The 13,313-nt window shown below is 39.4% G+C and overlaps 1 protein-coding gene across 7 annotated transcripts in view; it reads right to left on the reverse strand.

The window, feature by feature from the left end:
• HERC4 (HECT and RLD domain containing E3 ubiquitin protein ligase 4) overlaps positions 1 to 13,313 on the reverse strand; it is a 99,370-nt gene that overhangs the window by 12,097 nt on the left and 73,960 nt on the right. For 6 of the 7 annotated variants that reach the window (XM_063435069.1, XM_063435070.1, XM_063435071.1 and 3 more), the window contains 6 exons: positions 6,500 to 6,598; positions 5,887 to 6,054; positions 5,646 to 5,789; positions 3,383 to 3,549; positions 2,348 to 2,414; positions 1,436 to 1,518 (listed from right to left, as the gene is read on the reverse strand). In XM_063435069.1, coding sequence (XP_063291139.1) covers positions 1,436 to 1,518; positions 2,348 to 2,414; positions 3,383 to 3,549; positions 5,646 to 5,789; positions 5,887 to 6,054; positions 6,500 to 6,598 — 728 coding nt within the window. Of the gene's footprint in view, positions 1 to 1,435; positions 1,519 to 2,347; positions 2,415 to 3,211; positions 3,228 to 3,340; positions 3,550 to 5,645; positions 5,790 to 5,886; positions 6,055 to 6,499; positions 6,599 to 13,313 lie in introns of those variants that run through there. The other variant, XM_063435074.1, reaches the window with a different exon arrangement.

The raw sequence follows: 13,313 nt of genomic DNA on the forward strand, positions 1-13,313 counted from the left end.
TATTTGAGGCAACAGCGCTTATGCACATATTGAATGTTTTCAATTGTGCCACTAACTTTTGTGAGTGTTCTATTTTATTTGTTTTAATACTTGAAATTAAGGTTTGCACTATGATGTTTTCTTCTTCTTTTTCTTAATTTCCATGTGAGTGCTCAATGCTAATCTACATTACGGTAATTATACCTACCACTAAGCTTGTGATAGTGGCGCCCTATTTTGTATTTTAACTTTGTTATTATACAGTTTTTTCTTGTACGTTGCTTTCCCTAAGACTGAATCGAAGCAGGAGAGATACCCAAAGGAGGCTTTCCCTGACAACTAAAACGCAGAGCACAGCCTTCTTATCTCTGTGCTCATTGGCACAGGTACTGCACAGACTGAAAGGAAGGGGAAAGGGCTGTTTTTTTAATCTCTTAGTTTTAGAGACATATAGACATTTGCTAGCAATTCTGCTAGCACAATGTAGAGATGAAATTGGATTCTCTATCATTTAGGATTAAACTGTATTTGTCATGACAGGTACCTTTATGATAGATGCATTTGTTATTGTATTCTAAAACCTCATTATACCTTTTGTTCAGTATACTTGTGGAATATATTATTTGATAAAGTTAAGGATCTTCTCTGCTCAATTCTAAACCTTAAAATACTGATGACGGATCTCCCTTCAACCACTGTGAGCATCAAAGCCATTTTGGCTCTCAGACTTGTTAATTAACAAACAAAAGGTTACTTGCTCACACTGGCATTTACAAATCTGTCACCAGCCATTCCTATCACAAACCTCAAACATTCGCCTTAGTGTCTGTGTCTATATTTATCGAGCAGTCATAAGCTTTCAGCATGGCTGACATTTCTGCCAACTATGACCTCTTTACAGATGACAAGTACCTTTCATATTGTAAATGTAACATCACATTTCAACTGGAGCCCTGACTCCAACCTGACACTCCGAGAAACCAGCATTCCTGGAGTTCATTAATCACACAGAGTTCCAATAAAGATTAACGAGACGCAACAGTGAAATGGGCTATCAGATCAGACCATTAGTTTGTGGTTACTTAGAATATTTAAGCAATAAAATAATACTACTCTGCGTTTAACCAAGTGTTCTATGTTTATATTTGTTGGTATATGACAAAGGGTAGCATAATAATATTAACTGACAAAGTGAAATGATTAAAACCATACAGATCCTACGGAAACATTTACAATACACTACATTATGTGTTTAGACATAAAATTTTAACATGAGTGTAGAAAAGCCCATACAGAGAATATGTTAACATGGAAAGTTAAAGTGCTTATGACTATAAAAAGGACACACAAGCTCTAAAAACCTATGGATTTGAATATCTCTCTCAGAGTAGCAGGAAGCAACAATATACTGTTTTACAATTTGTTGTTCACCATCTGGTGTCAGGTAGACACATACTTATTTTTATTGTTCACTGGGGTTTCTGCACCATTCGGAATTAGTTCTTTAACTTCTGTTGATCCATAGTTTTCAACTGTAATCTGTTAAGTAAAAATGACATAAAAATATGTTTTGATGGAAACTGCAACAAATCCATAAGTACACCTCAACCTACATAGCTGCAGAGTATATACACTGAACAAAATTATAAAACGCAACACTTTCGTTTTTCCCCCCATTCTTCATGAACTCAAAGATCTAAGACTTTTTCTATGTACACAAAAGGCCTATTTCTCTCAAATATTGTTCACAAATCTGTCTAAATCTGTGTTAGTGAGCACTTCTCCTTTGCCGAGATAATCCATCCACCTCACAGGTGTGGCATATCAAGATGCTGATTAGACACCATGATTATTGCACAAGTGTGTCTTAGGCTGGCCACAATAAAATTATAATTTTGTTCAGTGTATCTCACCAACATAAATAGGTAGTTTATTGAGGGGTGGGTCCAGGGCAAGTGCTCACAGTCCCATCCCTATCCCATGGCTCTCAGACAGGGACAAATGTATTAATTGGTATTTGTGTTAATAATCTAAAGATTGGTAGCTCTGACTAAAAATGGTGTGATGTGCATTTCGCTTGACCATGGGTTTTTGCACAATGTCCCTTTTATGCAGGTAAATAAGAAAAAAAATTAAAATTGAAAGGATTAATATTCTTGCTCTGTACTTGCTTTGGATTGAAAGGAAAAGTCACTCTTACTAGTAGACTTTAGTGATCTAGTCACATAATAGATTTGTCACTGGTAAAACCTGAAGCTCAAAACAGAGAAGTGAACAAGAGGATCCTTTGTGACGGGAATCCCTGGCTCCGTTAGTTCTTGGAAGCAGCTAAATTGCACATCAATGACATTTCAAGGAGAAGACGTACTGTAAAGTTCAGACACAATGTATCTTCAATGTCATCTTCTGAATAATCCAACAACTGCTGCATGCTCCTGTGCAAATAATGTTATATAAATGAAAGATCCTACAGTACACAGAGTAAACATTTTAGTCCACGCACAGTTTTCTACAAGGATGTACTGCCTGTTTATACGTTTTGTGTTTATGAAAATTAGAACTGCATCAAATTCCTCTACTGTCAAAGTGATTATTTTATTAATCCTATATAGATAATTGTGTGTTGTAGGGTAAAATTCTTAAGAGGAGCTCTGTCAGTTGATCGCTCTCAGCCAGTAAGCTAAATCCTGCAATGCATGGACTCTCTCAGTAGAGCTATTGGAAATTCCTGCTTAGCAACTTACAGCTGTCTGGTGTTAGTAGCACATTTGGGGAATAGCGGCCCTGACGAACCCGGTGAGAATTCCAAAGAATTCAAAAACAGTTTGGCGATTTACATTGGGGCTCCAGGGCACTCCTGGCACCACAACCACTACAGAGAATTGATGTGGTTATAGTGCTTGGGGTGTCCCAATGATAACACTAATAAAATACTTGTATACCACACAATGGCAGTGGTTTTGACACAGTCTAATGTCAAATATGTGGCTGACAATGTTCACAAGTGTACACAAAAATAGCAAATATTTAGAATACAGGATTTCTGAGGCTTCAATACGATTCTGTGCTAGTGTTGCACATATATCTGCACAACACCATTGCCATATTTACATTTATGCCACAGCATAAGCACAAAATAAATAAATGTATATATATATATATATATATATATATATATAAATATATATAATGTGTATTACCAAATTTGTATTCTCTATTAACAGTTGCATAAACATACATGTAAGTACCTACTTGTAAAAAGAGTTATTTATTGTGTTATTTTTAAGGGTCTTTGAGGGATTCCCTTATAGAGTTGCTGCCTACCATGTTATCTCGCGCTTACTCACTGTTCTATAAGTACCTACTTGTGTAGGAGCATGCACGGTCTTTCATTTCTACCTACCTTCCAACATCAGGCATCAGTTCTTTTAAATCATCCAAGCTCGGTTTCTTTTTCAGAAGCTTTTTGTATAAAGCCAACGGAAAGTGGAGGTCAACTATTGTAAAATTATAAATAGCTAAACCACAAATGACACCAATTAGATGGAATAAGTCGCTGTCTTCAAAAGTCTAAAAAGAAAAAAGAAAACAAAATAGAACAAAAACAAATGTTGTTAATCAGTTACTGCAGGCATATTACAAGTCAGTTTGTTTACAGAAGGAATATATGGTTTGCATTCATAATAGCATGAAACCGGATTTGATTAAATTCAAAGCAAAATGATTGAAATCCCTAGACTATGAGTCATGACTTTCTACATAAAGATTTGTTCTTGTGGTTTGTTATGATCTTAATAACTACAACCACACAAAGGTTTCATTTTTAGAATTATAACTGTTAACAGGCCTTGTGTTTCTTTGGATTGGATAATGTGAATGTATCCAATGGACATATTAGCTGGAATTAAGAATACAGGAAGAAGGTGCTGCATCACATTGTCTGTCTATTTTTCATATTGGCCAGGACAATAAATAAAGCACTGTCCAGCTGTTAACCTTGATTGTGTCACAAGTAGCGTTCTAAAAAGAATGGCAATATGCTTGCAAAGTCCTTATGTTTAAACATTATTAAAAAATAAATAAATTAATACAAAACAAAAAATTTGTATTTTAGTATTAGAGAAAACAATGAAGAAAGAAAACCCATGGTAAGTATTTTAAAGCAAATGTGTCACTTGAGGCTTATGCTTTAAAGGATCACTGTAGGATCAGGAATACAAACATAGTGAACCACCCCCCCCCCCCCCATAGCACTCTCAGAATGGGTTAAAACTCACCTTATTTCCAGCTCTCCACGGGTCCGCCGGCGCTGGCTCTGCCCACTTGGTGACATAAAATTTGCAGATTTTTAGCCATTCCAATGCTTTCCCATGGGGAAAACATTGGGTTGGCTAAAATTGGCTAAGGGGGCAGGGCCAATCAGCACCTCCTCATAGAGATGCATTGAATCAATGCATCTCTATGAAGAAAATTCAGCGTCCCCACGCTCTGAACGGCAGGGCTGCTTACTGCCAGCCCTGAGCCAGGAAGCCCCTCAGTGGGGCAATGTGTGTGCAAGAGTGGCCACTTGGAGGTGTCCCTAAGGGCAATGTAAACACTGCCTTTTCTCTGAAGTGTTTGCATAAAAATGCCTGAAGGGAGCTATTATACTCACCAGAACAAATACATTAAGCTGTAGTTGTTCTGGTGACTATAGTGTCCCTTTAATTAAGAGCACACAAATAAATTAAAAAAATAGAAAAATGAAATGAACAAATGTCTACCCTTGTCCCTTTTGTTTTAAACATACATGATTCAAATAAGAATTGGCAATACAAGTAACTTTGCAAGTCGAAAACATTTTATATGCGAAGATCTAAATAAGTATCACTACTAACAAAGAAAATAAAATGCTGGTGCTAAAAGCTACAGTAATGGCTGTGCTTTTGGGTTAATAACTGTACACGGTTATTTACTTATCTCAGGTGCAGTTAAAGGGACACTATAGTACACAACTTAATGTAGTGGTTCTGGAAGAAAAAAGTCTATCGCTGTGGCTTAGCAGTGTAAGTGCTGCCTTTCCTGAAAAAAAAAAAAGACAGTGTTTACATTGCTCCTTAATGCCATCTCTAGTGGCCGCCAATTGGACAGTCACTAGAGGGACGTCCTGGATTTAGTCATGCAAAGTTTGCAGGAACAATGTTTTTTTTATTCATCTGGGGAGGGCTTGAATAAGTGGAACACTTAAGCTTTAGGTATACAACTTTCCTAATGTTATAGTATTTATGTAACCCACAATAATTTAGTGCACCTGTAGTATGCAGTCACAGTATATTGTACAATAGGCATGTGCAATCGAATCAAATGCTATTTACTCTATGACCAAACTATCTGATCCATTAAAGATTTGCCTGTGGAGTCGAAGGGACCCGTTCATTCAGGGGTAGCTTAAAAAGAATTTGTTCGTACCAGTCTATTATAGTACTAACTTCTTAATGGAAAAAAGTGCTTCTCATCTTGGAAAAACATATTTTTAACAACCTAGTTTCATGCATGTCTTCTCGAAAGTATGTTTTAATTAAACTACAGGAAATAATAAAAAAATTAATAATTCCCTGACATGCAACACCAATTTTGGACAAATTCTCAACTGGCTTATTGTTTTGCAATTGTGTTATACACTTTACCTGATCAGAGAACCAGATGAGTCTGGATTCCTCGTAAAACCGAAACATGCCATATTTTGGATCCAGCAGTTCTCTCATTATGAGCAAGAAAAACTCTTTCCGAACCCCGCCTGCATCAACAGCCTCTTCTCCCACAAATATGACCTGCAAAAATCAAGCATGTCAGCATTTTTTTTTTTAAACAAACACACTAGAAGCAGAACATTTAAGACAAACGAAGGAAGAAAGAATACTATTTTACCTTCAGTGGCTTCTTATAATCAATGTTTTTGGTTTTTCTCAGAACCTCCATTGCATCACCTACAATATTGTCTCTGCGTACAATCAAAATAAGGCAAGGATCCACTGACTCCATCACTGGGAGAAACAGGGAGGAAAAGTTCTGCCTGTGGGCTTGGTCCACTGCCATCTGAGGAAACACAAAGGCTGAAATTTTGTTTGGTTTTAGGTGTGTCCTACCACAATCCCCTCTTTCAGTGGTGCTGGGAAGGTGCAGACAGATAATACTGCTCAGGCACACACTTGTGCATACAGTGTTCTAGTACATTGGGTACCAGCGTGACAGCATTACATATACGGACACTGCAGTTAATTTGCACATTAGTATTTTAGAATGAAGGTTAGAAAAGGGCATGGGAGTCAATATAATTATAAATAAATACAGAGCATAGCGGATGTTGCAAAAAATTACCCATTTTCTATTTAGGTATCACAATGTATACAAACAACACAATACTGTTCAGGAAACATTATCCCTTCAAAACGGGTTTTCAAAATAATTATATTCATCCTTTAAATTTGGTTTAGTTTTGACATGAAAAAAATGGCGTTTTCAAATACCCTCAAAAATATACCTGCATCTGTATAACAGCATCTGTCTGCAAAAGAGTTGTCTTAGCTTGTGCGTCAAAAACGAAGGGATATGTGCAAATTGTCACTGGAACGTCCGACCCCTGTAGATATATAAGAAATAAAAAAGTTTCACAAAAAGGGAAGAAGTTTTGAAACATATCCCAGAGTAATACATAAGGGACAAACAAACAGGGAAACATGTATAAGAACATAAAACCATTAAAAATGCTACTCAACTTAAAAATAAAATAAAATAAAATAAAAAAAGCGTATTTTCTAGAAGAAAATAGTTTTTTTTACAATGCAACTATAAGTTTGAAAAAAAGTGACAAAAAGAGGACCAATACCAGTGAATCCAATGAAACAGTACCACGGGGTGCTACAGAAAGCTATAGGCGGTTTGGGGAGATTACAAGATAAGGACTTCCTCTGGTCTAGGGAGATATAAACCACGCTCATAATCTCAGTTATGCCAGTGCGTGTCTTTATGCTGGCCAATGAGGTGACTATTCAGCTGAGTCAGGCTGCAAGTGAGTAGGCAATAAAGGCAGAAGGCACTGACAGATCCTTAAAATCAATCTGAAGGGATGAAGAAAAACAGACAGTGCAGAAAGAGGTTAAAAGAACAAAAATGCAATACTGGGTAGGAAAAACCATTGAAGAGATTGAACAATCAATTTAAATGCAATGCATAAAAAGTGTGCGGTGAGATACTTGGCAAGAGAAAGGATGAAAAGATAGAGGGAAGGGATATAATAAGGAAAAAAAAAGACATGGATAGCAAAACAAGAACAATAAAACACTAGTTGTGGTGGCGGCAAGAATACAGAAATGTGTATATGTTGTAAGATAGGTGGATAAAGCTGGGGAGAGTCAACGATAGTTATTCCCCACATAAATGAATAAACAGAGAGAGAGGGAGAAAGAGTGTGCAGGGCAAGGATCAGAAAACAGAAGGTGGGGAATGAGAAGGAATAGGACAATGGGATAAAGAAAAATGACAAATGAACCTATTGTGAAGAGAATTGGTAAAAACTAGAAGCTGATAAACTGAGGGGGTAAATATTTGTGTAGAGAATAATGTGGAAAGGTTTAGCAAAGAGAGAGAACAGAAATGAATGAATGAGACGAGAAATACATGAAAGAGCAGTAAAACCCGTAATTCCCTAAGGCATTAGAGGATCCTGAAGTGATCCTACATAGAATTTCCATTCCTGACTGCACTCCATCTGCTTCAAGCTGAAAGTCGGGCAGGAGATGTGGTATTGCTGTCAGTCACTGGATGCTCCTAGACTGGGAGAAAACCTGCCATACTAATATTCTGTAACAGAGATCTTAAGAATAAGGTAATATAATCAATTTTAATTTAATAATAATAAAAACTCCTAAACCGTGACAGCTTAACTGAAGTTCAAAATTGACTTGTTTCTATAAATTAAGCAAAGTTTTTGGGTACTACAGATTTAGATTTACAAAAAATATGAGTTAACAGCAGTGAATGATAAAAAAAAAAAGAAAAAAAAGAAAAGAAAAGAAAATACATGGCTTAACCCCTTAAGGACACATGACATGTGTGACATGTCATGATTCCCTTTGATTGCAGAAGTTTGGTCCTTAAGGGGTTTTAAATAAGGTCTGAGCATTTATGGTACACATGAAAAAAAGAGATGGTGGTTTCACTTTGAATAAAGAGAACAGGATGATAAAATAGAGCAATGCTATTAAACCGAATGTTCTTGTCAAGATACGCTACAAGAAAAAAAATATGAGTGCAGAATGTGTATTGGTAGGAGACGTGTATGTGAGTCATTTTCAAGGTTGTGGAAATTAATTTCTGGGTTCTGCGAATTATGCAAAAACAAAACAAAAAACAAACAAATCAAAGCAGGTATAAGAGAAAATAATATTTTTAGTGCAAGGGTAAAAATGGAAATGAAAGGTAATCATGTTTTATCAGAGGGTTCCAATCAAAAGGCTGTGTGGGGTGTATAACATTGAGAATGCAGCAGTTTCCATGCAGTGGTTAGAATAAATGAGATTGTGAAATCAAATAGAAGACTGACTACTTATAGCAAATATCACTATTCTGGGTCGGGTGCAAGTATTAACACGTAATACATATTATATGAGGTAGAAAATATATATATTTTTTTAAATTAAACAAAAAAACTAAATGTCATCAGAGTTAAAACCAGACACCCATAAATACTACTAAAATATACCAAAATAATAATTAAACTTGAATCATGAAAAATGACTCTGTAAGTCAGACTCTAAAAGTCACTTAAATATAATTTGAGATCTAAAGAAGCATCTCACTGCAGGAGATAGTTGGGAAGCCACTTGAAACAAATGTACATTGCAAGAAAGCACAGATGGGAAGTCACCTCACAAGATGGCTTCTGAGTGGAAGCACAGCTGACTCAGGTTAAGCACAATGTGAAGTCTGCTAGTATAATGGCTCGTCACTGGCAGCACAGTTGGGAGGTCACAAAAAACAAAACAAAAAAACACCTCACTGAACAGTCTGCTTCACCAGACATACAGCTAGGGCACCCCCTAAAACTCTCACCTCAATGAAACTTTGTTGGAAAATCACCTAACATGACAGCAGCACAATGGAGTACACACCAAGGATGCCAAAAAACACAACACAAACATTCTAGAGCAGTGGTTCCCAAACCAGTCCTCATGGACCACCAACAATGCAGGATTTATGTACTTCCCTTTTTTATTTCAATAGAGATCCTGCCAAAACCTGCACTGTTCGTCAGTCTAGAGCAGCGGTTCCCAACTGGGGGTACGCGTAAAAAACCCCGGTAATGGCGGCGGTGCAACCGCCCGGCATGGGCTGGGGACACAATCAGGGCCACACGATGGACATGTATGCGCAAAGAGGGGCCCTGGTTGTGTGCTGCAGCACTTTAATAGCGCAAACGGGCCCCTTCTAACCTGACAGGAGAGCTGGAACGCTGTAACAAAACCTTGCGGAAGGAAGCCGCGAAGGGGACTAGACCAAGACCTCAACTCACAACAGCCTCAGTCACAGAAACCATCCAAAAGGTATGTCTCGTGTATGTGTGTGTCTGTGTCTGTGTATCTGTATGTCTGAGTATCTGTGTGTGTGTCACTGTATCTATATGTCTGTGTGTCAGTTTATTTGTATGTAACTGACATCTGTGTGTGTGTCAGTGTATTTGTATGTAACTGACCATCTGTGTGTGTGTCAGTGTATTTGTATGTCTGAGCATCTGTGTGTGTGTCAGTGTATTTGTATGTCTGAGCATCTGTGTGTGTGTCAGTGTATTTGTATGTCTGAGCATCTGTGTGTGTGTCAGTGTATTTGTATGTCTGAGCATCTGTGTGTGTGTGTGTGTCAGTGTATTTGTATGTCTGAGCATCTGTGTGTGTGTGTGTCAGTGTATTTGTATGTCTGAGCATCTGTGTGTGTGTGTGTCAGTGTATTTGTATGTCTGAGCATCTGTGTGTGTTTGTGTGTCAGTGTATTTGTATGTCTGAGCATCTGTGTGTGCGTGTCAGTGTATTTGTATGTCTGAGCATCTGTGTGTGTGTGTGTGTCAGTGTATTTGTATGTCTGAGCATCTGTGTGTGTGTGTCAGTGTATTTGTATGTCTGAGCATCTGTGTGTGTGTGTCAGTGTATTTGTATGTCTGAGCATCTGTGTGTGTGTGTGTCAGTGTATTTGTATGTCTGAGCATCTGTGTGTGTGTGTGTGTCAGTGTATTTGTATGTCTGAGCATCTGTGTGTGTGTCAGTGTATTTGTATGTCTGAGCATCTGTGTGTGTGTCAGTGTATTTGTATGTCTGAGCATCTGTGTGTGTGTCAGTGTATTTGTATGTCTGAGCATCTGTGTGTGTGTCAGTGTATTTGTATGTCTGAACATCTGTGTGTGTGTCAGTGTATTTGTATGTCTGAGCATCTGTGTGTGTGTCAGTGTATTTGTATGTCTGAGCATCCATGTGTGTGTCAGTGTATTTGTATGTCTGAGCATCTGTGTGTGTGTCAGTGTATATGTATGTCTGAGTATCTGTGTGTGTGTCAGTGTATCAGCATATCTGTGTATGTCGGAGTACCTGTGTGTGTGTGTGTGTGTGTGTATCTGTATGTCTGAGTATCTGTGTGTGTGTCAATGTATCTATATGTCTGTGTGTGTGTCAGTGTATCAGTATATCTGTGTGTGTGTCAGTGTATCATTATGTCGGAGTACCTCTGTGTGTGTTAGTGTATCTGTATGTCTGTGTATCTGGGTGTGCAGGGCCGTCTTTAACGCGGGGCAAACGGGGCAGCTGCCCCGGCCCAGTTACTCTTGGGGGGCCCCCTGCTCCCCTCATATTTGTTCCCCCCAAACAGGCGGCCCGCACAGTAGGGAGGTCCACACTAAGGGCCACCCAGTGGGAATTTGTAAGCAAGGCCCGGTCGCACGCTGTGGCCCTTTAATAGTGCGACCGGGCCACCTTGCTTTTCAGCAGCACTGGGAGGAAGTGACTGCCGTGAGTCACTTTCTCCCACTAAAGTGAGGAGCTGCACAGGAGAAACGGAGGAGGCAGGGAGGAGGGCGGCTGGGCCGGGATAGGCAGACCCCAAGGTCAGTACATTTTACAGGAGAATAATCAAGAAAAGAGGGACAGAGAAGGGAATTCTGAGAAATGGAATGATGACTGAAGTATATGTGTGTACTAATAGCAATAATGTCTATATACAAAGGAGAGGAAAATGAGGCATATTGAAATAAGTACAATGGAAGGAGATGAGTGAGGAGATATGGAATGGGAAGGGTGGGGGAGATGACAAGGATTTCCCTGGCGCCCTCCAGTCTGGACACCAGAGACACCATGGTTCAAGGTAGAAAACTGGAGGGTGGGTTTACAAGTGTAAATTTGTTTCAGTATGCGTCTGTGTCAGCATGTCTGACCGTATATGTATCTGTGTGTATTTGTATGTTGTCAGAATGTGTATCTGCGTATATGTATGTTGTCAGTATGTGTATCAGTTTGTCTGTATGTGTACTGGTGTGTCTGTATCTGCGTCAGTCTGTATGTCTGTATCTCTGCATGCGTGTCAGCGTGTATATCACAGTGTGTGTGGCAGTGTATGTGTGCATACATCGCAACATTCAAACACCAACACTACACACAAACAGACCCCTGCATTCAAACATCAACACGACATATAAACACACTCCTGCATTCAAACGTCAACACTACATACAAACACACTTCTGTGTTTTACACCAAAATTAGTATCAATACAACCCTGCATTTGAAAATCAACACTACACATAAATGCATACATATTACATTCAAACACCACATGAAACACACCCCTACATTCACACAAACATACTCCATACAAAAACATGCTTACATTCAAACACACAAACACTACTCAGTGCTAAACATAAGCCTGCAAGCATGGGGAAAACGGTATAGCCCCAGATGTCAAAGCATTGTTGGAGTTGCACGACAGATAAGGATCTACCTTTAGGCCACCCTTGTGGTAGGAGGGCCCAAAAACAAATTGCACCGTGGCCGTTTCTACTTTAGTTCTTTCACAGTGTTGGGATGGATGGCGTGATTCCATGCCAGGGAGTGGGAGGGGGCAGGGTCCAGGGGGACAAAACAAAAGGTTACTTAGTGTCCGGTTAATAGTAAAGATGACCCTGTGTGTGTGTGTGTGTGTGTGTGTGTGTGTGTGTCAGCATATCTGTATGTCTGTGAATGTGTGTGTGTGTGTGTGTGTATCTGTATGTGCGCGTCTGTCAGTGTGCGCGTCTGTGGGTCAGTGTGTGTATGTGTCGTCTATGTATCTGTAGGTCAGTATCGTTGTGTGTATCTGTATGTCTGTGTATCAGTATGTCTGTATCTATGTTTGTCTGTGGTGTGTATCTGTGTTTGTGTCAATCAGTGTGTATATCTGTATGTCTGTATCTGTGTGTCAGTTTGCATATCTGTATGTTTGTGTATCTGTGTTTGTTAGTGTGCTTATTTGTATGTTGGTATCTGTGTGTGGGTCAGTGTGCGTATCTGTTTGTCAGTCAGCATCTGTGCGTGAGTGTATCTATTTGTGTATTTCTATGTCTGTATCTGTGGTGTGTGTCAGTGTAACTGTATGTCAGTGTGTGGGTCAATGTGTGCATGTGTCAGTCTATGTATCTAGATGTCTGCATCTGTATGTCTGTATCTGTGTGTCAGTCTGCATCTGTATGTCTGTATCTGTGTGTGAGTATCTATGTGTTTCAGTGTGTGCATCTGTAGGTCTGTGTATATGTGCCTGTGTTCAGTGTGTGCATCTGTATGTCTGTGTATCTGTGTGTGTGTATCTGTCAGGGCTGGCCCGTCCTTAAGTCCCAGTGGGGCCATGGCTCCAGGCGGCAATTTGACAGGGGCAGCATTATGCCTGGAAAGCCCAGTCTTCACCGATCAGCTCGACTCCCGGAGAGGGCTGGGAGGCCACTCAAAACTAAAAATCATAGGAGTCTGGAGATGGAGGCTGGCCGGGTCCTCAGGGTTATGACATGTTTTCCACTGAAATTCTAGCACTCAGATTACTAGCTGTGCGTGCTGGAACTTCAATGGGAACTTAACTTACAGCAATTTGCTGCAGGCAGGGCTGTTGCTCTGGGCTGGCCCCCAGGAGTGTCAGAATTCCCCTGTCAGTCTGGCTATGTGTGATGTAACGGCCACATAGCTAGCATAGGTGGCGGGACATGCAGGAGTTGGACTGAGCCAGCAACGGTGTAGACAAGAGGAACAGAGCTGCAAGGAGTCAATTCAGACTCCACTTCAGCTAGGATC

Source organism: Pelobates fuscus, chromosome 10, assembly GCF_036172605.1.
Source record: "Pelobates fuscus isolate aPelFus1 chromosome 10, aPelFus1.pri, whole genome shotgun sequence".
In the NCBI taxonomy this organism is placed as follows: domain Eukaryota; kingdom Metazoa; phylum Chordata; class Amphibia; order Anura; family Pelobatidae; genus Pelobates; species Pelobates fuscus.